The sequence below is a fragment of the Hyperolius riggenbachi genome, chromosome 1, assembly GCF_040937935.1.
Source record: "Hyperolius riggenbachi isolate aHypRig1 chromosome 1, aHypRig1.pri, whole genome shotgun sequence".
NCBI lineage: Eukaryota > Metazoa > Chordata > Amphibia > Anura > Hyperoliidae > Hyperolius > Hyperolius riggenbachi.
In genome coordinates, this window is record NC_090646.1 from 566,955,131 (window position 1) to 566,981,653 (window position 26,523).

The following is a 26,523-nucleotide window of genomic DNA, read 5'->3' on the forward strand; positions in this document are numbered from 1 at the left end:
TCTATACAAAGATGTCGACCAGCTTCCCTACTCACTGCACACTGTTCTGGCAGTTGGATTGAGCAACTGCCATCCACGATGTTATTTTAAAAATAAAAAAAACCCTGAATCCCCTATGAAGAGATGGGCAAGTCTTATGCTGGGTACACACTATGAGATTTTCTGGTCGATTTACTGTCAGATCGATTATTTCCAACATGTTCAATTTGCTTTCCGATCGTTTTCCGAGCATTTTCCGATCGATCTCCTATTAAAGAGCACGGAAATCGATCGAAAAGCAAATCGGACATGTTGGAAATAATCGATCTGACAGTAAATCGACCAGAAAATCTCATAGTGTGTACCCAGCATAAAACCTGTTAAAGAGAACCTGTCGCGAAAAATCTTAAAATTGAACACACATACAAATAAGAAGTACATTTCTTCCTGAGTGAAATGAGTCATAAATTACTTCTCTCCTATGTTGCTGGCATTTACAGTAAGTAGTAGAAATCTGACATTACAGTTTTGTGCTAGTCCATCTCTCCATAGGGGATTTTCAGCATGGCCTATATTCTTTATAAAGACACTCCCTAAAAAAGATTTATACAAAGATGCTGGCCAGCCTCCCTGCTCATTGTACATTTTTTAGCAGTTGGATGGAGCAACTGCCATTCACTAAGTGCATTTTGAAAATAAAGAAATCCATGAGAATCCCCTATAAAGAGATGGACTAGTCCAAAACCTGTCACTTCTGTCAGATTTCTGCTACCTACTGTAAGTGACAGCAACATAGGAGAAAAGTAATGTATGGCTCATTTTACTCTGGAAGAAACGTTCTTCTTAATTGTGTACATTTACACATGTTTAAAATTTTAAGATATTCGCGACAGAGGTAAGTTGCCTATTAACAGTGCAATATTTCACTAAATGATCTTTCAATGCGACTTGAATGATGGTAAGTAATCTGAAGGCAATTATCAAATGTTCACATTTACTGAATGGTTCTTACTTCAAATGTGATCATATTTTCCAACTTTCGGATCAATTTTATCCTTAAAAACAATCGATCATTATTGATTGCCTTCATAAACGGCAAATTTTCTATACAAATCTATCGTAAAAATCACATCGAAAGATCGCTTTTGGTGAAAAAATTGTATCGTTAATAGGCACCTTTAAATCTGTCAGATTTTTACAATCTGTTGTGACAGCAACATAGCAAAAAAATGTATAGTGCATTTTAATTCGGTACAAATGTACATTTTAAACATATGCATATAAATGAATTGTAAATTTTACAATTACAGTCCTTTTACAAATAACTTGATTTAAGAAGGCAAGCATACAGTATATTTAACATAACATATTCTGGTCAGCAAAGCCCAAACCTCAGTATCACTAAATCACTGAAGATGGAAATCGGACAGGAATTCAGAAATCTGCAGCAATCGGAATTATTACAGTAATCCTCCATTATTTTAATATTTTAGGGGTGGCATCATATTGGCTGCCTTGTTACCAGCTAAACTGCAGCTGATTACAGGCTTTGTTTACTTTTGAAGGCCAACCCTTAAAGTGAAACTCTGGACTAAAAATCTACTCAGCAGAACTAAAAAGGCTTGGTGTTTCTTTAACAGTTTCACAGCATCAGAACTTTGTTTTTCTTACCAAAGCATCATTTTTAGCTGCATTTTTAGCTAAGCTCCACCCATCAAAGAAAACTGCCTGGGCTTTTTTCCCCTGATGCTGTGCACAGCATGATGGGCTTTCCTATATTGTTATTCACATTGCCTAGCAACTGGGAGGGGTGATCAGCACACAGGACAGTTGGAAATGTGTCTCATGCTCCCTGTCACCTCCTTTCAACCAAAAAGATGGCTGCTCTTATGAAATCAAACATTTGCCTGTTCTTTTAAAACAGGGTGGGTAAGAGATTATATTACCTATCTATTTTAATTAACATAACTAATGTAACTTAATGACAGTATGTTTGTTTAGGCTGAAGTTCCTCTTTAAAGTGCGTACACACATCCAACTTTACGCCTGACTGTCAGTTGGATCAGTCATTTGAGCGACTTGTCAGTCAAACAACAAGTCGTCTAAACGTCACGTACATACGTCCAAACAAAGCGTCCGAAAAACTAATTTACATGTCGTCTGACAGACTGTACGTCGTCCAACACTTGTCCAACTCTCTTTGACTTATTAGTTGGTCAAATGACCGCTGGTCATTTGTACACACGTACGGACCTGACCTTCGTTTGAACGACAGTTGGTCAAACTGATCTGCCAAGCGGATCGGGCAAACCGGCTGTTATTAGTTGCACAACTGTGCATACACACATCCAACTTGTCATTCAAACCACAAGTTGGACGGAAAATCAGGACATGTGTACGCACCTTTAGAGTTACATGTCATTAGACTGGCCGCAATCATGTTGAATTCTGGCGACTAGACCTCATTTATATTATGACCACAGGAGACCCCCACTGGGACAGTTACATTGATCATAAACCACCCTCTCATCTTATGTTCAATTTTCAATGTAAGGGTGGAGTTTAAGTGTCCAGTTCCTATTAGTACCTGGCATTTTGTGTTTGGAAAGCAGCATAACAGTTGTATTACACCCCATTCTATCTTGAGGCACCTGCATGATGCTAGAGAGATTTTGATTAGTATACACATAGCAGATGGCCTGCTGTATGCAATATCTACTAGTCCTCTGCAATGGAAATAACAGCCTCCACTCCCCCCACCCCCACCAAAAAAGAAAGAAAAAGAAGAATAGCTGAAAAGACTTGTAGTATTTCTGATAAGTTGGTCATCTTTAATGAGAACTTATTTTTCAACAGCAAGAAGAAATGGTAATATGAAAGAATGTGAGAATGAGGCTTTGACCTAGAAATGGAAATGTCAAGTATCAGACTGAGCAGCACCTCTAGGTGACAGCAGCTGCTGACATTGTGCCCTTGCTTCTCTCTCATGATAACCCAGTGAGCTGATTCTAAGTTGCGGGTATCTGGTTCCTGGGCTATTGTTCAGTATCTTGCTCTCTTAGCTTGCTCTACTTTCCCTCTCGCAGAAAGGATTTGATATTGCAGGAGGCCAAGGGCATTAAAACCTTCCAGCCCTTATTCCTGTCATAATATTGCTGCTTCAAGTATCTAAATACACTACGTTCAGTCTCCATTAGTTTCCTGAATAAAAGGCTTTGTTTAGCCGTGCTAAGTCACCTCTATTAAAGTGTGTTTATGATAACGCTATTGGCGTATAAGTTGTTCGAGCATTAGCAGACAGCTGATTCAGTGTAGATAGCCTGAATACATTTACCAAGGTACACATCCAGCTAATCTGTTTGAAGAATATTGTACGGCATTAGTACGAGCACTTCATGTTATCTGCAGCGCCTGATAAGGTACATCTTTATTAAATTCCGTTATTGAAAGGATTCCAGTCAGGGAGCAGGAATATTTTATAATCTGGGGGAAAAAATTAAGCATCTCTTTGTTAGGCAGAGTTTGGTTTAATGGCTGAGTGTCTAGAGAAGCCTTCTAAACACCTGCAGTACTGTACAATAAAAGCTTTGTGATATTAAGTGGAAATAGCTTTTTCTCCCCTCTCACAAGCCTAGTTTTTAGCGATATCCTCTGCACTGTAATGTTGGTGTTAGAGCTCCACTCGCTGTCTATTTGGTGGAAATGCGCGTTTTTTTGTGATGGATCTGTGTAAGGAAAGAAGTCTTCAAGTCCGAGTTACTGACAGAAAGACATAAAAATATGAGAAAGTTACTGTTTATTTAAATTAGTTTTCTACACGCTGTGTAGGCAGTGGAACAGGTGAGAAGCACAGTATAGAAGGAAATATCTGTACACATATAACATATATAGGTTTAATTCTTCGCTAAATTGGAAGGCTAATGCTTCTTACAGCAATATTCAACATAAAGTTATCGGCAAGTAAACAATGTTACTGTTAAGGTGGCCATGCATCTGATTCGGTAATTATTATCAAATTGGATGCAAATCGGTGACGCCAAAAGCCTGCCTGATTGACAATGCGACCAATTTTGGGTCAAAGTTGGTCACGTGTATCAATCGGACAAGCTGCAAGATGTGGGCTCATTATTCCGGCGATCATGTAAGGTGCCGGCAACCACATGAGAAGCAAAGCCAGAGGAGGAGTCCAGAAACCGTGGCAGAGAAGTAATGTATTAATGCAGGGGCACAGGGGTACATGTTCACTAGGGGGAACAAGGGTGGCGAGGTGGTGTCTGCTGGTGTATGGCCAGGCAACTGCTCTCTCTCTGATCAGGCTCAATCAGAGAGAGTTCTGTCTCTTGGTCAATCGTCTGATGTATGGGTATGATAAGACTGTAAGCATGGCATGATAATTGTTAAGACACACCTGTGACTAGGTTAAGGCACTTTGCTTAGTGACATGACTAAATAGTATACACAGAGCAGCTGAAATAGCCAACATTACCTCTGCAACCTGAAGAGCTTACATTCTGGAAGCACTTCTGGTCCATGTGTCTGCTTAGTGACAGTGTAATAGGCCCCACTGACTTCTATGGAACTGTTGCACAGTCACATAATTATAGTGCTATCAATAAATGCTTAGATTGCTTGTACAATTGTGGCCATCACAGCTGCTCCTGACAGTTTTTGGCCTTTATACATAGTTTCTACCTTAACCAAGTGTCTACTACAGAGATCCAGGAGTACGGCCATTTAAAGAGGTGGTAATAAAAGTGTTTAAAAAAAAAAAAAGAGGTGGTAATGTATAATACAATGCAGCGTTACCATTTCTGAAACACACTGTTGTCACTTATGGGGTTCTCCAAAGAAAAAAAGTGAATTCATTGAAGTACATGATAAAAATGATGCAAGGTTTTTTGCATGTATTACCGGGAGACAAACACATTAACAGGAGGTATCTGTCTCTGTAATATGAAAATAATCTGTGCCACCATGGAGGATGGTGCTGTCATTACAACTAAAACATTATTAACTACAGGTGGAAAGATTGGGCACAGGACACTGAAGCTGAAGGAGACAATAGAAGGCTAGGATCAGTTAGGATTGGGTGTGAATTGGAGTCAGTGTTAATTGAAATGTCACTTAAACAAGGAATAAAAAAAATCAGTTTTACTCACCTGGGGCCAGTTTTACTCACCAGCCCCCTGCAGCTGTCCCGTGCCCTAGTAATCACTCACTCCCTTGCCACCAGCTAGTTACGTTTTCGCTGACAGGCCCTGATAGGGAGGCTGCGGTCTAACTGCGCCTGCGCATGCCTGGCCACGTGTATTCTTCTTCATGTTCCCATCCTCTATAGCATCCTGCACAGGCAGCGAAAACCAAACTAGCTGGCGGGGAGGGGGGGGGTGGGGGAGGGTGACCGAAGGCTCCGTGAGTGACTGTGAGGGCACGGGACGGCTGCAGGGGGCTGGTAGAGGTCCCAGGTGAGTAAAACTGATTTTTTATTCCTAGCTTAAAGAGACACTGAAGCGAGAATAATTCTGGCTTCAAGCTCATAGGGGGGGGGTCCCTTCACCCCCCCCCCCCCCCCCCCCGCAAAATCAACGACCAAATTGGTCGTAGATTTTGCTGCTCCTAGAGGCAGGGCTAACGGCTGCAGCCCTGCCTCCAGTCGCGTCTATCAGCGGCGCATCGCCGCCTCTCCCCCGCCCCTCTCAGTGAAGGAAGACTGAGAGGGGCGGGGGAGAGGAGGAGATACGCGCTGACAGACGTGCGTGGGTTAGGGCTGCGGCGGTTAGCCCTGCCTCAATCAGGAAGAGATCCCCGGCTGCACGGAGGGGATTTCGGTGGGTAAGGGACCCCCGTTTAGCCGCGGGATAGCGGCGTTTTAGCAGGGGCACACATGCCCCTGCTAACTATGAGCTCTGAAGCGAGATTTATTCTCGCTTCAGAGTCTCTTTAAAGTGACTCTGTAACAAAAATTACAACGTTTTTTCTACCATCCTACAAGCTCCTAAACCTATTCTTATGTGTTCTGGCTTACTGTAGCTCTTTCTACTATAACCATCTCTGTAATAAATCAATGTATCTTTCCCCTGTCAGACTTGTCGGCCTGTGTCTGGAAGGATGCCAAGTTCTTCAGTGTTGAACTGTTCCTCTATGCACATTCCAGTGTGTGTTTTATTTACATAAGCCAGCAGCTTCCCTGCTATCTTATCAGTGATAGAAGAGAGCTGGATAAAAATCCTCCTCTGGAGGCTGTGAAAGGAGATGGTCTGTCACATACTGAGGAATTAACGACATAGGTAGAGCTGTCTGCAGGAAGCCTGTAATGTTCAGTGCATGAGAGAAGCTGGGGACAGAAGGTAAACACACACAAGTGATCTCTTGAGATTCAGAAGTAAGGCTGTATACAGCCTGCTTGTGTATGGATGTATTTTGTATGTGTGGACATGCTGTACATCAACCTACTTCCTGTTTTGGTGGCCATTTTGTTTGTTTATAAACAAACTTTTTAAAACTGTTTTTGACTACTTTTAATGCGGCGGGGAGCGGTGAAATTGTGACAGAGGGTAATAGGAGATGTCCCCTAACACACTGGTATGTTTACTTTTGTGTGATTTTAACAATACAGATTCTCTTTAAGTGTCCCTTTAATTAAGGGATCAGGTAGGCAGAGTTTAGATTCAGTTGTTATGTTAGATTAAGCCTTTGCACCAGGTAGATGTTAATGTTAAGGAAGGTGGTTAGGGTGTGGTATCAGCAAAGGGTTACATTTCAGGAGGGAGGATAGTGTTAGGTGTCAGGAAGGGGTTGATGTTAGGGGGAAGATTAGGCTTGGGCATCAGAATGTATCAACTAATGGAGAGATGAGCTTTAAACACCAATGAAAAGAGTATTGCAAATCCAAAATGACAACATATCAGTAATCACGTGACTGACACCCTGATTATCGGGAACTCACATTGCATTTACCAGCAGCAGAACTAAATACACCCCTCTCTTCAACCCAGTGAGCCCCTAAAGTCAGATGCCAATCTGCATTCACAAGAGATTATTTGTCTCCCACCCCAATGGCTGTTCTGCAGAGAATAATGTGTGGATCATGGCCGGCGGGTGGGAGGTGGCATGGCTGAACTTCCTCAAAAATCTAGCCAAGTTTGGAGACCTGCCGGGTTCGTGACAGACCTGTTGGTGTCAGCACTGTTAAGGTGGTGAGGCTGCATAACATGCTGCCCTATCACCCCTATGACTTACAGTGATGCAATGGAAATATAAAGCTCACACAGCCTTAACAAGAAGTTACCTCTAGGAAATGATCTGAGTGATCTGAGAGGAAGTTATAGCTGAGGGTGTCCGCTAACAAATAGCCCAGGGATTGTAAAATGAGCTGTTACCATGGTTGCAGAGAGGCATAATATGACTCTTCTGATGTGAAAAAAATATAGTTGGCTGCAGACTGAAAGGGAAAAGTCATTTTAAGTATCTCCGGTAGGAAAAACGACTTACATATAAATTATAAATGTCAAACATTTAGATGCTTGTTAATGCACACTAGTACAGAGGAAAGCAGTGATTTCCTAGCAGGTATGTAAAGATAAAAACATCTTTGCACATGGCTGGATATAACTTGCTAGGTTTAGTACATCACACCCATGGTGTAAACAGCCTGCGACCAGCTGAGAGACATAACACATTTATAAATCAATTCATATGAGCCAACAGGTACACATAAATATTGGTGCTTAGTGTATATGTACTATGCTTTCATGTCAGGCTTATATTACCATAAAAATATGATTTTCATGCACAAAATATTTTCAAAAGACTGAAACTGTAGAAAATATTGCTGTTTTTACACTTTCCATGAAAAGAAACAGTAAAAAAAACATGAACAGTATGAAATATGAAGTCAATAAAAGTCATAATGTGCATCACAGTTTTGACTATATTGCTACATGCTGCACATAGGTGTATATTGCAGTCAGTTTTTATTTTAAGAGTAAGATGACTTGCTAAATGCTCACAGTTTATACAGGAAGTAACTATATATTGCTTTAGCGTGCCTGTGCAGGCTGATCTTGCTTACCATTCTTGATTTTTACCGTGTGTTATATTAATGTATATCTTCATTTCCAGTTGTTTAATAGCCAGAATTCAAGGCTTTAATCACAGTAATTCAGTCTATATTTTCCATGGATTTGGAAATATAGGATAGCGCACAGCCGCACGTAGCTGCAATTATTTTTATCCTCTGCTAACTGTGACCATTCCATTTTTAGTAGCCAGTAAAATGCCATCCGTTAGACAGCTAATTGGTATTACGTACGTATCTCCGCAGAATCTCCTCACGCTCTTTTTGATCCTCCAAGCAGCTGACAGAGAGGTCAGAGACACTGATGGCAGATGAGGCTGTCAGAGTCACCAGAAGAACCAGGCAGCCTTCTCCTTCTTCCAAATTCAGCTTCAGTTTGTGAGTTTGTTCTTTGCTCAAGGCCGACAGGTCAACCTGGCACCTAGAAGCAAACGTTTTGAATCAGCAAGTGTCTCTCTTCAGAAAATGAGCAGGGCCTAGCATAACCCATAGACAGCCAAATGGACAAACAGATCCGATGGGGGAACTAGCATGCGTTATTCTCAATCTCACAACGCTTAATCCAAATGTATCATTTCAATTTAATATTGCATTAAACCCACCAGTTATAAAGCTTAGTCAGCCATGCATAGAAAAAAAGAAATTGAAAAATCCCATTAATTTCAGAAACATGATATGCTGAGGTTCTTGCTCAGTTCTGTTATACAGAATGAAGGAGATGGTTCATTTTCCGAATGCTGTACTCTGTGGTGCAAACTATCTGCTGCTAATGTACTGGGTTAGCGTTACACAGACCAGTTTATTCAATAGGCAGTATTTCTGTACAAAGAGGTATATCAAACAGGAACCAATCCGATTTATTTTTACTGAAGGCAGATAAGTGAAAAATGATTCACTTCTTCACCAACAAATAATGCTTTGTGTAATTCAATATGACTGTGTCTAAGCGTTAAAGTGGGGTAAAACTCTAACATAACATTCAATAAAACTGTGTTTTCCTACTTTTTATTACCCATTCAGTTATCATATTTACTTTTGTGCACATGCAATATTATCTGTTTGCAAATTACAAATTCCCAAAGTACAGTTTATCTGCTCTGAAAGCTGTCATTACACAGCAGCTGTATTTATACATTAGAATCTATCTGATGATCACTTCTCAGCTCTTTCTGCTTCTCAACTCAGTACAGCTCAGTTTCAGCAGTTTGCAAATGTTGACAAAATCTGACAAAGGTCCAAACTTGATCAGGCACCATGGTAGAAGATTATAGAAGCTTTATTGGTCACATACGCTTAAAAATCAGTAGTACTACTGCTTTTAAATCGTATGTCACCAATAAAGCTTCTATAATCTTCTATAGTGGTGCTGATCAAGTTTGGACTTCTGCTACAACAGCTCCAGTGGCGTGGTCACATCCTCCATTACTGTTAAAGGAATGTAAACATAAGATCATTTCATCACCTCTTCAGATGCAGCCAGACAGGCATTTCAAGTTGAAAAGCCACTCGAAAGCCACTTCAAAATTGTAATGAAGCTTGATTAACGCAGGTGTGAGCATGGGAGACGGGGGGTTACTTACCCAGAAGTCCGTCAGGCTCCTATGCTGCTATGTGTATCACTCAACTCACAAGTGACCTATGGAATGCACTTCCTCCTTCAAGCCGGAAAAAGAAAGTGTGGTAGTGAGTCCCATAGGTCATGTGCAAGTGGAGTGATATGCATAGGAGCCCGACGGAGTTCTGGGTAAACAACCCCTTGTCTCCCATGCTCACACCTGCTTTAATCAAGCTTCATTACAATTTTGAATTTGAGCGGCTTTCAACTCGAAAGCCCATGCCTGCAGCCAGAAGATTTTCACTGAAGCAAGGAGCTTTCCACTGAAGAACAAAGTGCTGTGTTGAATGTTTGAATGCTGTTCTGCTACAATTTTTTTTTTTAGTAGTAGATTTTATGCTGTAAATAATCTTCTAGAACAAAGAGGAAATGCTGAGTTCCATACCACTTGAATTGCACAGGCTCTGCAGTCCTGCAAGGTGTGAAATACGCAGAACACAACTGCAGGTTTACAGCTTTAAATAATATGATCCACAAGCGTAAAAGTCATTTAACTGCACAAAATGGAGCAATGCAAAGCTCTTTCCAAAGCCGAATGGTTTATCCCGTAATATGAAATACAAGGCGAGTCCCTCACCAAGCACCTCAATGCATAGCAAGCTCTTTTGCTCATAAAAAATTGCCACCTGAATTTGAAGAGAAAAGTAATGTGAAAGCCACAAGTCCAGAGGATTGAGATAAATATTAGATAGATTGAATTTTAAAGGCTGTCTGTTGACATTATACATACAGATGCAGAGAAGTAATAAGTGCTTACATAGAATGTGCATCCTGCTGATAGATGTTTATGCGTTACATTGTGGTTTGCATGTGTAACTAATTACAACAACTCTCTCTGGACAGCAGTCACTGAGCCGCAGAGCATTGCAATAGCTTGACTTTGTTGATGGAGATTTAATATGAATTTGTCATAGTCTAGGTGTATAAAAGAACGCCACTCATTGTCATATGATGGCATGAGTGACAGAACGTACAGGTAGGGGAGATATACTCCCAAGTTCTCCACAAGCAGACATACTTTGCCATTTCTTACAAAGACCCCATCAGTAGTGATGGTTATGTCTAGGAGAACTCATGGAGGCACATGTGATTTATTTGATCAGCTGATAGACTTGCAAAGCTCTGAGTTAACACATGACCAGCAAATCAGAGACTTACAAATCTATCACCTGACCAAATTGATATTATGGTTCTCCATGAGTTCTCCTAGACATGACAATCACTATCTATCAGCACATACACACTCTGGTGACTGCTGCTTGCTGAGTGATGTGTGCTCCCAAGCTGTCTCACTTTAGTGCAGTGTACACTGCTGCCTCACAGGTGAGTGGAAAACAGGGCCAAAAGATCATCATCTTTAAAAAGGAACTGTATTGAAAAATAACAATTAATAAAATTGCTTATTTTTTTTTTACAATATTAATTTATAGATTATTTAGTCAATGTTTGCCCATTGAAAAATCTTTTCTATCCCTTCTTTACATTCTGAAATGTATCACTGGTGTTGACCTCTTTAGTTCTGCCTGGTGATCTGTACGGAATGTTCATTACTGAGAGTTTTATGCACAGAGGGAGATATTGCTTGCTCAGCAGTTGGAAAAAAGCTGTTAATACAACAAGGTTCACAGACAGCAAACTGACAGGACCATGATCAAGACATCACACTGTGGGAGGTGTTTCACCACAACATCAGACACACAGACCCTCCCAGATGATCTATTTGAGAAATTGTGAATATTTATCATGGTAAAGAGGGTATAAACTACTGATTAGAATAAAGTTCAATCCTTGGTTCAAGTTTCTCTTTAAAGCAGTAGGATTAGCCATACTATGCCAGGGAAAAAACACATATATAAGTAGATAAATACTTGATCTACTTACATAACACATGTATTATACTGTCCATGTTTTGATTTCAATGAATGTTAAATAGTAAATGAAGAGAATTCTGTTCCTGGTGGGGGCCATGTCTTTTGCCCACAGTTAAGGCTAACTCGTGATGTCATTTCTGCCCTTTACTTTTTTTCTTGTCTCCCCCAATCACTGAGTCGCCTCAGCCTTGCTTGTAAACACAAGTGAGTAGGGGATTAGGTTTCAGATAAGAAGCTGGCAGGGCAATAAAGGGAAGAGGAGGAATAGATTATAGATAAAAAGAACCCCCAGCATGCAATTCTTTGGCACGACTACTAAAGGGCCAGTGTTCCTTAAGTATGTGATAACTCCAAATCATAACAGCAGAAAAAGTTTGGAAAGTTTTGAATGCAGGATTAGCATCTTTATCACTTAACACACTCAGACCAGTTGCTGTTGAAATTTGATTTTTATGGTGACGATACCGCTTTAAGCTCAGTCCAAGATTGTATCAGTTTCCGACTATGCTGGGAATGGAAAAGCTGTATCTATGCATGTGATATGGTCAGAACTGCACCACAGACCATTTTCTTTCTAGAGTAAACACACCATAGGCTTCTATACAGATACTTGTGAATTGCAGTCCTGCTTTACATTATGGGTATTCAGAGCACTCTCTCGTCTATCACATTCATCGTCTTTCTAAAGCCGTGGCACTGGGATCAATGGCTTTTATCGCCAGATACACCAGAGCCACAGCACTAATAAATACTTAGCTATAAGGCTAAGAAAGCACAAACAAAAAGCGCTAAGATGAATAGCATGTTTGCAAGAATAGGGGACACAAAGCAAGATTAACCAGATAGCACACTTGAATGTAGCACACATTTTTTTTAAATGCAGGTCCCATTGTTAAAATACAAATGTGTCCCATGGACATTCCAGCCTACGGTATAAAGTGGCGGAGATTGTGTGATTCTGTATTATGCTGCAAGTAGAAATAGAAAGGCTAAGTGGGTCAAATAGTCCTCGTCGTCTGGATTTGATATGAAAGAATGTCTTCTATTGAATCCAAAGGACAGCGGGATAAAGCGTGATTACAGGTATGTCAGCTTCCATTCAGCTCTATCTATAGTGATGTATTGTTTTCCTTATTTACTAGCAAGAGCCAAAGAGAAGCACAGAGGATAGTGGCTCAAGGCAGAAAGTCAGAAAATTAGAGAAAGAAGTGACAAAGTGACACACAGGCATAAGGCACTACAGAAATGAATGAAGACTGATAATGACAGGAGAAGAATGGCTTCAGCTCAAGAACTGAAAATAAAGGATTACTAAGGGCAATTCTGCAAATACTGTAGAAGAAGAACATCTTTAGATATTACAAACAATCACAACTGAACTGTCCTTGCATATTGAAAGATCTGTTAAGAGCCTGCAGGATGATATTTGCCAGTAAGGCTGAGCATACTTGTGGGTTGTTATACACTCCCATGGGCTGCTAAGCCTCAATAATGGCTGTGTTGGACTTAAAGGGAGTCTGAAGTGAAAATAAAAATAAAAAACAGATACTCACCTAAGGAGAGGGAAGGCTCTGGATCCTATAGAGCCTTCCTGGTCTTCTCATGGTCCCCGCATTCCCCCCCCATTAGTAGTCTATGACTCATGGATCGTAGGCTGCTCTCTTCCAGGTTGGGTGGGCTTCGGGAGTCTTCAGAAGCACTTGGGCTTCCAACCACAGGCTGCCCCGTACTGCACATGCGAGACCTCCCTCTCTCACATGTGTGCAGCCCGAGTGCTTCCGAAGACTGCCGAAGTCTCCCGTGGCGGGATATTAGAACGGTGAAGGCTGCGGGGGAATGAGCAATTTTAACAACATTGCTTTATAACTGATTTAGTCAGTGTTTGTCCATTGTAAAATCTTTCCTCACCCTTTCCTCTCCCTGAGTTACATACAGTTAAACTGAAATTTATCACAGGTGGCGACATATTTAGAGATGTCAGGTGCAGCAATGCAGAATGTTTTGTACTCAGACCCATATGCAATGAACTTTTGCTCCCGAGTTTTTTTCTAGGAAATAATTTTTCATCCTTTGTTTAAAGAACTTTTCAGCACTTTGCAATTGAAAAGGTACCAAAAAGTAGGTGAAAAAGTACTATCAAATTAATTTTGCATATTTTCTTCCTCGTTAATTGCATATGGGCCTCAGAAAAAATACCTGGTCTCCCAGAATGCTCTAGGAGGAGAATCCCGCATAGCTAATCAGCCTAGGCTGTGACGTCATTGGGAGGTTAGGGCTGCATACCAATACACAACAATATATAAATTATAGATATAGGAAGGGTTTCTGATACTGAAACCAGGATAATTAACTTAAAAGTGGGTATCCTGAATAATGACTACATTCTACTATACATCACTTTGGTGTCTCTTTAAATGACACCAGAAGTGAGAAGTATATGGAGGCTACAATATTTATTTCCTTTTACACAATACCAGCTGCCTGGCACCCTGCTTATAACCCTGCTTATCTTTCATGCATTAGTAGTGTCTGAATTTCATACCTGTAACATGCATGCATCAATTCAAATCCGATCAAGCTTCAGTCAAACATCTAGTGTGCATACTTTAAAAATCTAAAGAGCTAAAAGTAAAAGAGGCATCTTCAGGACAGCCAGGCAATCAACATTATTTAAAAGGATATATATATATGGCAGACTCCACATCCCTCTCACTTAAAGAGTCATTTAATAACTTAAGGTTCCGGGACACGAGTTTCATGTCCAGACTAGGTACTCCTGGATTCCTGGTTCCTGGGTATGAGACTCACATCCCGCACTAAAAGACACTGCAATCTTGTGTGCGCACATGTGCCCCCGCCGCTCGTACACATGCACTCTTGTACTTGTGTTTGTCTACCATAGGGAATCAGCTTTTTTAATGTGTATGTCATGAGGGTATATTACTTTTATTGTTGCAAATAAAGGCTTGAAGTTATTGATATAGCATTAAAAAAAAGTAATAAAAAAAACCCTTTATTTCCAAATAAAATATTGTCTGAAATCTGAGAATTCATTATTTATTTCCATTTTTTTTTCTTCTTATTCTCTTTAAGATACACAGAAAATAAAAAGTACCACCCAAAGAAAGAAAAAAATTATTAAGAGATCATTTTGGTGTGAAAAATAACGATAAAGATATAGGCGATTGAACAGGAGGAGTGTGATATGTGAAAATTGTTGTGGATTTTCCAAGGGAAAATAACCTGCGGTAGGGGAGTGGTTAATCAGTAAAATAGGTATAGAGGGTCCCATCGCTGGAGCAGTGGGCTGTAGGAGAATCCAGGAAATCTGCAGTGGGGGTCTTCCCTCTACTGACGTATGTTAATTTTTTTTTACTTTGGGATTGCTTTAAGTATATACTGATTAGCATAATAAATTGAAACACATATTTCCTTTAATAGAGATAACAAAAATATTTTCTTAACATGCAAATTCCATAAAGCAAAATAAAACTACGATTATCAATTGGGCTTATTAAAAAGTTGTCAGCTGGTTAATAAATTAGGTGGCCACTAATGATCCAATATTTTTCATCCAACCTTACCATTTTAATATAAGGGTCTATATTATCCATTTAAAGAGGAACTCCAGTGAAAATAATGTAATAAACAAGTGCTTCATTTTTACAATAATTATGTATAAATGATTTAGTCAGTGTTTGCCCATAAAATATTTCCTCTCCCTGATTACATTTATCACATGGTGACAGTTTTACTGCTGGCAGGTGATGTCACCATGTGGGAGGGGTTTCACCACAATATTAGTCATACAGCGCCCCCGGATGATCCGTTTGAGAAAAGGAATAGATTTCTCATGGAAAAGGGGGTATCAGCTACTGATTGGGATGAAGTTCAATTCTTGGTTATGGTTTCTCTTCACTAAATATTACATAGGCTTGGTAAATCTGGGTGAAACAGATTAGATCATTAGTGGTCACCTTTAAGCCTGGGCTTTGACTGGTCAATCCCTGACCAATTTTACCACCTCCATGTAGTATGAGGGTCAACAGATATTGAATACTATGGGCACAGGTAAACCCTTATACAACATGAAGGTGGTAAAATTGGTCAGTACTTGGCCAATCATAATCAAAGTGTGTACCAGGCTTTAGGGTGCATACACACATATCCAATTTTGATTTGCTAATCACTGGCCAATTTTAGCACCTCCATGTAGTTACGAAAGCCAACAGATTTTTAAATACCATGAACAGATTGTGTAGGCAAGTTCGGTACGTAGACACATGTCTGATTTTTCCAAATGACTTGTCGTTTAAATCGGTCGTTTGGATAACAGTTGGATGAGTGTACGCTCGATCATTAGACAGCAGCAGTTTTGACTAATTCCACTTGGCGAATCCGCTGGACTGTCATTCAAACGACAGGTCCGTTCATGTGTACAAACTGCTTTATGTACTAAATGGCTGATCAAACGACTTGTTGTTTGAATGACTATTAGTTGGACACTAATAGACATTCAAACAACAAGTTGAACAGCCATTTATTCTAGTCAATTGTTTTATACAGTCCATTGATCATTATCAAGTCAGTTAAAGGACATGTAAATTAGCATATCAGCCGCTTTATTGGTCAGTATGTACATGAAGTCTGAACAACTTGTTGTTTGGACTAAAAGTCGTTTGGACGACAAGTTGTTCGAAAAAGTTGCCCGTGTGTACGTACCTTTATACTACATGGAAGTGGTCAAATTGGCTGGTAATCAAATTTGGAGGTGTGTATGCACCCTATGATGTGTCAATTTAAAATCCTTCCTCAGGTCAGTGTAGATTTGAAGTTATGAGTATTTTCTTGCCTGTTTTAAAACAGGACACTTCTCTACATTGTAGGAAAACAAACCACATGCACTGAATGGCAGATGAATGGAATCAATGTCATTTTAAACATAAACAGGCATATTCTCCCACTAATGAATTTCACCATAAATCCACCCATATTGGACTGCAAATAATTGCACCTAAATCAAAACTGCATGACACGGGGCAGACTCATCACACAGGTCCAGGCACATCACATTCTGTGACAACACTCATTCACAGCAATTTACAGCAGATGTCAGGAAGCAATTTGTCTGCATTACCAATCAGCATAAAGGTAGAAGAATCTCAGATTAATTCCTGCATTATAGTAAACTATTGCAAACACACTGTGGACAGAGAGATGTAAGTGTCAAAAACGTTAAATAATCACATGGAGATTATAAGCCTTTCACCTCCGCTTGATATTTTAATCTTAATGACATTTCCAGTCCCTTCTCAACAGCGCTCTAAGCTTTAATCAGTTCTGATGTTGCAATATTTCCTAAGGTGAAATAAAACACACAGTGACGCTTAACGCCTGTTGACATAATTAGCAATTCTTAGGATGTTTGAATTGTTTATGAAGCCGAATCCTTTGTCAGCCAAGTTGCGGAACAAAAAATGAAGGCTGATGTTTTCCAGAATACTATTTAGAAAACATATGCATAGCGATATTGCTGCAGATTCTTTTTGGCTGTTTAGTTGTATTGTTGAAACTGACTTTTCATGACTCCTTAAAGGACACCTAAAGTAAGAGTGATATGGAGGCTGCCATATTTCTTTCTTTTTAAACAATACCAGTTGCCTGGTTAGCCTGGTGATGTCTTTGGCTGTACTAGTCTGAATCACACACCTGAAACAAGCATGTGGCACCTTGTCAGATTTTTGTCAGAAACATCTGATCTGCATGCTCGTTCAGGGTCTATGGCTAAGAGTATAAGAGACAGAGGATCAGCAGCATAGCCAGGCAACTGGTATTGTTTAAAAGGAAATAAATATGGCAGCTTCCATATTTCTTTACTTCAGGTTTCCTTTAAGTTTGCATGCCCACATACAGGGTCTTGCAAAAGTACAGGACTGGGCTCATCTGGCCTACCTGGTCAGGCACAGAGTAAGGTTCATCGGTCCTGCTTGTCCAGGTGCAGACTGAGGTTCATTAGTCCCGAATTGGCCAGGTTCAGAGTGATATTCATTAGTCCCTGCTTGTCCAGGTGCAGACTGAGGTTCATTAGTCCCTACTTGGCCAGATGCAGAGTGATGTTCATTAGTCCCTGCTTGGCCAGGTGCAGGTGGAGGTTCATCAGTACTCCTTGCCAGGTGGAGAGTGAGGTTCATCAGTCCTACTTAGCCAGGGGCAGAGGGAGGTTACATGTTGGGGTTCTTCAAGTCTCCTTACCTGCATACTCGGCTCAGTTTCTCAAGGTTGTTTGCCACCAGTACAGAATGAGTTTCCCAAGCCTGCCTACGTACTCAGTAGGATTCCTTAAAGTGAATGGGAACCGCATTTTTAAAAAAATGAAGCAAATACTTACCTAAGGAGAGGGATGGCTCTGGGTCGTATAGAGCCTTCCGTCTCTTCTCTCGGTGCCCTCTATCCTGTGCTGGCTCCCTCCCCCCGCCCCCGTTTCAATCCCCCGCCGAAAGGGTATTTGGAAGTCTTCGGGATCCGTGTCCTCCCAAAGACGTGCGGCTCCATACTGCACAGGCGTGAGCGTGCATGAGAGCGTGCTTGCGCAGGCGCAGTACAGGGCCGCCCTTCTTCAGGAGCACTCGGGCTCCCTGAAGACTTCTGAAGCCTCCTTCGGCCGGGTAAAGCAGTCTTTGACTAATTTAGTCAAATACTGCTACCGGGCGAGCCAGCACTGGAACGAGGGGACCAGGGGAGGAGCCGGAAGGCTCTATAAGACCCAGAGCCTCTCCTCTCCTTAGGTAAGTATCTGTCTAATTTTTTTAAATGCGGTTCCCATTCACTTTAAGCCTGCTTTCCTGGGTTACTGAGTGGGGTTATATGATTACCCCTCCTCCTACTTTACTGCATTTTATTGTAAGCAGTACATTTAAAAAAATAGGCACACTTTTCATACCTTGTTTATTTATTTATTAATTTATTTTAGCTCAGTAGCTTGAAAACAATGAGAATATCTTGAAGCATTGTCATGTTTCAATGGTTAGTAATTGATGTTTTGCTATTGCAATACAGCTCAGTTTTTGTTTTTTTTGCTACTGATTACTCAGATTTTAAAGAAGATATTTCATAAAAAGATTTTAAAATGGACTTTTCTATTTTTGGGTATTGATCCTGAATGAGAATGTCAACTGAAGTATATTCTGTGGTTTCTGAGGGTGTTAAATCAAGGCATTTACTTAATTTCATGAGTTCACGATACCTCAATAGTGGTTTTGATAAGTTAACTACATACACTTCCCTGTTACTCTTCAACCAAACTTACAAGATTTAAGGCTTTTAGAATAAATATTAATAGAGTGACATCACTGCTTTGTCCTTAACTTGTAATATTTACACTGTCTGTCCTTGTATTGTTTTTGTTTGTGTTTGTTAAGCAACTGCCACGACAAATTCCTTGTAGGTGCAAACTTACTTGGCGAAAATAAATTGATTCTGATTCTGATAAACGAGCAGGTGTTTTTGCAAGAGCAACCATCAACCACTTTGGCTGTGATTCTGTCTGTGGAGCTCAGAAGGGCAGGCAGCCATAGACAGTATAACATCAAATGAGAGGGTAGCTCTGTGGAACTGCACTGCTTTTCTGGGTCCCATGGAATTCCACAGCTAATGAGTGTCTCTTTATTGCAAGGCAGCCTAGACCCAATGTTAAAGTGGGATGAAACTCAGCATTCCTGCTTTAATCTAAAAGATTCTTTGCAGCATAAAACCTACTACCAGTAAAAAAAAATGGTAGCAGAACAGCATTAAACACATAGCATGTTCTTCTTCATATGGAACCATAAATCCAAATCCGAAGTTGAGGAAGTGATTACATTATCTTGTTTATGTTTTCTCACCAGATACTATTAGTAAACATTCCTGGCAGTGTTTCAGCTGAACACAAGCACAAAGTGTACACATAAGACATATTCTCACTGGATACATTATAATATATAAATACAGCGGCTATGCACCAAATTGCAATGGCAGCTTTCAGAGCAGATAAACTGTACTTTACAAACTTGTAGTTAGTAAACGGACAATAATACTTGCGCACAAAAGCAAATATATAAATTTAATTGAATGTTATGTAACTTTTTCCCACCTGCATGCGCCCCAAAATGGAGCTGAGGTAATACAATAAAGAAGGCTTATGGTGCTATCTGGTCACCCCCTTAAAGTGACACTGAAGCGAATAAAACCTTATGATATAATGAATTGTATGTGTAGTACAGACAATTAATAGAACATTAGTAGCAAAGAAAGGAGTCTCATTTTTTTTTCATTTTCAGGCATATAGCTTTTATTTCATAGCATTGCATCATTCTATCATATTTACAATTTAAAAACCCCACTGTATTTTGAACTATGAAACAGCAGGGCTAACGACCCTTTACACTTCCCTACAGTAAAACATGTTATCTCAAGTTGTCTGTAATGGATTCTTTGAAGTATAAGTGCCTCAGAAAACAGCACTGTAGACGACTAAATTAGTCACAGAGCTCAGAGAAGCTCTTTTGCATAACAACTGAAGTTTCTTAACGCTCCCTGTACCGGAAGCAATGTGAGACTCATATCTGTGCTACAAATGTTCTATTTCTTGGCTGTATTGCTATTCCTTTTTTCCTAAGTTTATTTTTACTTCAGAATCCCTTTAAATACCCACTCCCACTTAGGTAAACAGGCAAAAGAGATCATTTATAACTGCGAACCAATTTTCAGAAGAAACAAAATAGGGAAAAAAAATGAGCAGTAATATAATGGAAAAAATATTTTAAGGAAATAAATAACACTGATTTGAAAGTTACATGCCATAGTTAGATACCTAGAAAGGAAGCACCACCAGGATAAAAAGGATACCCTTACTGGACCAGGGTATCACTATCCTATACCCAGTGATTACAGCTATGGATGGCCTTCAAAGTAACAAAAGTATTCAAGCACCCTTTAAAAACGCAAGTATGGATTTTGACATAACACTTTCTGTGGTAAAATATTCCATATCTTTACAAATCTTACTGTAAAGAATCATTTTCTAAACAGTTCAAAAAATGTCCTTTCTCCATGCATATTCCCCCCAAACACACACACACACACACACACACACACACACACACACACACACACACACTACATACACACACAGTACATACACACACACAGACACAGACACACACACACACACTACATACACACACAGTACATACACACACACACACACACTACATACACACACAGTACATACACACACACACACACACACACGCACACACACACACACACACACACAGTACACACACACAGTACACACACACACACACACACACACAGTACACACACACTACATACACACACAGTACATACACACACACAGACACACACACACACACACACACACACACACACACACAGTACACACACACACACACACACAGTACACACACACACACACACACACACACACACACAGTACACACCCACGCTACATACACACACAGTACATACACACACACACAGTACACACACACACACACACACACACACACAGTACACACACACACACACACACACAGTACACACACACACAGTACACACACACACACACTACATACACACACAGTACATACACACACTCAGACACACACACACACACACACACTACATACACACACTACATACACACACAGTACATACACACACACACACACACGCACGCACGCACACACACACACAGTACACACACACACAGTACACACACACACACACACACTACATACACACATAGTACATACACACACACACACACACACACACACACACACACACACACACACACACACACACACACAGTACACACACACACACACACTACATACACACACAGTACATACACACACACAGACACAGACACACACACACACACACACACACACACAGTACACACACACACACACACACACACAGTACACACACACACACACACAGTGCACACACACACACACACACACACACACACACACACACACACTACATACACACACACACACACAGTGTGGGTATGCTTGTGACACATTCACACTTAGTGAATCCACAAATGGGCTTCTTAGCCTAGTCGCAGATCACCACCAATCATCACCACATGTGGCGGCTTTTGTAAGTCAACCCAACAATGTCTTGTACCGATAGAAGCATGCTCAGTCTGCTTCTTAGTTATAAGCACCCCAGGCTGACATACAGTACATGCAACCAGCCGGATTAAACCTGCTCATTATGGATCTGGACCATCACTCTCTTTATGGGAAAGAACATCATCGATGAACTGCAAAACAGCAATATATTCATATATCAATGGATACCTTAGTTTAGGTAAAAATAAATAAAGAATCCCTTTACCCAGCTGTCTTGTCTCATGTACAGATCTCCAGTGCTATGCAGTGCCCCTTGGAAAGACCCATCTTAAAGTGACACTGAAGTGGAAAGAAACTTGTATGTGTAGTACAGATAATTAGTAGAACATTAGAAGCAAAGAAAAGAGTCTCATATCTTTATTTTCAGTTATAGAGACTTCACACCTAAGATTAAGATTGTATATTATTTATATCTGTGTATGACTCTGGCTATCCCTGACTATCCTTTACTCTAATCGTTATTGTACTTCTGCCTATCTGATTCAAGTTGCCGACCCTGCCTGTTTACTGACACTGAATCAGCCTTCTGTTTCTGTACTTTATCTGTCCGGTAGTTTACGCCTCGGCTTGTCTGACCTCTCTATCCTTATCAGTGGGCCCTGCCACTGGTGAGGGATCTGTAGCTTACACCTACTCCTTAGGTGTTCCCGGCTGCAGTACTCTGTTAATCACCTGCACCCCAGGAGATTAACTCTGATACTTCTGTGTACCTTTCAGCTTCTATTGTGCTAGTGTCTTTGCTCAGCCTGGCTCGCCTGCTCCTCAGGAGATCCTTGGCTGCAGTACTGTCTTAAGTCACCGGCTCCTCGGGAGACTTGTATTACACCATTACTGTTGCATCAAGCACCTATCTTCATATTAGCTCCGGCTTCCTTGTATACTTGTATTATTGGTAATTCTGCAGATCATCATATAATTAGGTATACATCTGCATTATTGGTGATTCTGCAGATCACCAATAATCAGAGTTATTTGTTTAGCTGACACCGATCGTTACAATAAAACCCTGCTTTTTTTAACTAAACAGACGGTGCTGGTCACTAATTGTTTTTTTTGGGGGGGATTATATCATAAGTTTATTTTTAGATTTCCTTTAAACTGTGCACTTCTGCACGCTGCTCCTCTATGCATGTAATGCACTCTGTACAATGCTACAGTCATTGCCATTCTGTGCACACTCAGCCACGGTGCCTTCTTCGCTGATACATTCACAGAGACGGCAAGGGGTGATATTTTACCATAATGCATTATTTCATATGTTACAATGTGACAAACTGATAACCTTGAATTTTACATGTATCTTAAAATAAAAGAAAATGAACCATGTTCTTTAAATGAGTCACACCACCCTATCTCACATCTACAATGTACTTCATAACAGCAATGTTTCATTATAATAGTGTTGCATATAAAATTCATGAGATCGCATTATCTGTGCCGCCTCAGTTTATCACATTTTACTAACAGTTACCTGATGCAAATGAGGTTACAGAACTCTTATCTAAGTGCTAGGATATTTTTTTTTTTTGGGGGGGGGGGGGGGGGATGTACATTTTACTTATAATTTTTATTTTTAAAAATGGCAGAAAACACTTTTCCTACTTGTTGTATACTGTAATTATTATTGTTTTTTGTTTTTTTGTTTTTATGAAGAACTTTTCAAAACATTTCGAAAAAAATGACACATTTAAATCTGAAGTTTACTATATGTTTGTCTACCTATCTATGTGTTATGTCTGTATTTACAGGTTTAGATTATCAGAAAACATTCACACGAGTCATACATAAATAGAGATACTTTCACTAGGTAAAATATGACATCTACTGGCAAATATGAGAATGTTAACTGGACTTAACTGAAGGTAAAACTGAAAACAATAAATAGAACACTCAAACACACCCACCATGTACACACACATACACCACATACACACACTCACACCACGTATACACACACACCACATACACACCACGTACACACACTCACACCACGTATACACACACACCACATACACACACACCATGTACACAATACACACACACACACTCACACCACGTATACACACACACCACATACACACACACCACATACACACCATGTACACAATACACACACACCATGTACACACACTCACACCACGTATACACACACACCACATACACACACACCACATACACACACACCACGTACACACCATGTACACAATACACACACACACCACATACACACACTCACACCACGTATACACACACACCACATACACACACACCACATACACACACTACATACACACACACCACGTACACACCATGTACACAATACACACACACACCACATACACACACTCACACCACGTATACACACACACCATGTACACACACACCACATACACACACTCACACCACGTACACACACTCACACCACGTATACACATACACCACATACACACACACACACCACGTACACGCAAACACACCACTTACACACACACCCCACACACACCTTTCATACAATCACCCACCTTCCCATGAAGTCATCTCTCTTGCCTGCATCTTTGTCCCACACTGTGATGTCAATTATTCCTCCTTGTTCCTCAAACAGATGCATGGTGAACTGCTCTCTCCACTGAGGATGCAGGGTCTTTGGAAGAGTCTTAAAAATACAATTAAGAACAAGGGTTTTAATTAACTGCATGTGAAAATAACTACAGAGGAGGTAACTTAAACAGGAACTCCAGTGAAAATAATGTAATAAAAAAGTGCTTCATTTTTACAATAATTATGTATAAATGATTTAGTCAGTGTTTGCCCATTGTAATTTTTTTTTAAATCCATGATTTACATTCTGACACTTATCACATGGTGACATTTTTACTGTTGGCAGGTAATGTAGCTGCTGCATGCTTTTTTGGCAGTTGGAAACAGCAGTAAACAGCTATTTTCCACAATGCAACAAGGTTCACAGACAGGAAACTGCCAGGAGTACAATGGTCCTCAGAGTTTCTTGTGGGAGGGATTTCACCACAATATCAGTCATACAGCGCCCCCTGATGGTCTGTTTGTGAAAAGTAATAGATTTCTCAGGTAAAAGGGAGTATCAGCTACTGATTGGAATAAAGTTTACTTCTTGGTCGGAGTTTCTCTTTAAGGAATGAATAGATAAGATAACTCTCACTGTGTGGTGGCAAGTTTTCTCTTGCCGTATTATCTCCAGCATAATCTTAGTGGACTGAGGCCAATATACTCTATACAGCACTGTGGAAGATGTCAGCACTATAAATACTAAATAATAATGGAATTAGGACAATTTTGTCTAAATAATGTTAACATAAACTAAAGCAGCATAGCCTCACTAAACAAAATTGTACAAGACATAAAAGTGGGCTTAATAAAGCACAATACTTTAGAGGAAGGCAAAATCTTCATATAGACAGTCTCAACACCATTTGCACCTCTCTTAACATTACAGTTAAAGTGGAATATACCTAAAAAAAAAAGCACCGAAGAAACAGCAAGGCTAGATTCACGCTAGAGGGTGAAATTCCCAGCAACCAGGTGGTGTCCCCCTTTATGCCATATACAATGATTTCAGCAAAGGATGAGCTGGGATACAGAGGGCTCTTCAGATGGGAAGTACCAAGTGGCAATCAGATGGGAGGGAGGAGCATAAAGCTGCTCACACAGACTTCTTGTCTGAGCATTTTTTGCAGGTACACTTTGAGTAGGGCTGCCAGGGCTCATAGCATGCTCAGTTTACACAGCAGTCATCTAGTAAGTAACGCTGAAACATACGTAGCCTACAGGTCTGTATTATCTGGGATTCTAACTGCTTCCTACTAGGTTAGAGGTTTCTACTGATATCTATCATAATTAAGAGCTACTGCACTGGCTAACACAGAGGTCTATAGGAGTCAGAAGTAAAGATAGACAGACAAGACATCCTCTTTAAAATGTAAATGTGGCCACACACGAAACAATAAAATGATACGATTTTACAGCAATTCGATAAAAACGATCGTATCTCTCGAAAAAATCGAAAGCTTTTTTTTTCATTTGACTGAAAAATACGATCGGATTTCCCGTTTTTTTTCGATTTAAATCGATCTGGAATGCCAGATATTTCTCTTCAATTTCTACTAAAGATTGTATGGTGTGTGTTGGATTGTTAATTTATTAATATACACACCCTAGCAATTTTCTCTGAGTTTCCAATCATTTTTATCATAATTGAGGAAAAAATGTAACATAGGTGTGTTGTACATTGGTCATATTTTTGAAATGTTACAATCAGTCAGAAAAATTGATTGCAATTCTTAAATTGAACAGATATTTAAAAAATTGTATGGTGTGTGGCCACCTTAAGGCAGGGATAATACAAAAACATTATAGTAGCTCAACTCCAAGAAAATATATATATATATATTTGTTTTTTTTCTCTTAAAGTGTGAAGATGGATTAGAACCTATTCTGCTGTCTGTATTGCCTTTTCAACAAGAGCTGAAAAAGCAACCAAAAACTCTCTTGACTCCTCCCCCCCCGCCCCTTTTTTTGTGGAGTGGAAAAGGGGCCAGGAAATTACCTTGCTTCGGTATTTTTGATGTCCTAGCCGGAATTTCACATAAGGGTCACTTAGTCCGTTGGCATCCATGGCTTTAAGATCTTGCCCCTCAATGAGGGTGATACTCACTACTCCTCTCCAAAAGTGGGATTTTCGGTGCAGGTCTGATATTCTCAAGCTCTGTGACTGAAGCTGAAGAAAAGAGACACAAA

At 40.1% G+C, this 26,523-nt stretch overlaps 1 protein-coding gene across 7 annotated transcripts in view; it reads right to left on the minus strand.

Annotated features, from left to right (window-relative positions):
* The window catches only part of MCTP1 (multiple C2 and transmembrane domain containing 1), a 980,166-nt gene that overhangs the window by 482,698 nt on the left and 470,945 nt on the right, over nt 1-26,523 (minus strand). For all 7 annotated transcript variants that reach the window (XM_068247591.1, XM_068247583.1, XM_068247617.1 and 4 more), the window contains 3 exons: nt 26,333-26,503; nt 24,276-24,406; nt 8,291-8,477 (listed from right to left, as the gene is read on the minus strand). In XM_068247591.1, the coding sequence (XP_068103692.1) occupies nt 8,291-8,477; nt 24,276-24,406; nt 26,333-26,503 (489 nt within the window). The remainder of the gene's footprint in view (nt 1-8,290; nt 8,478-24,275; nt 24,407-26,332; nt 26,504-26,523) is intronic.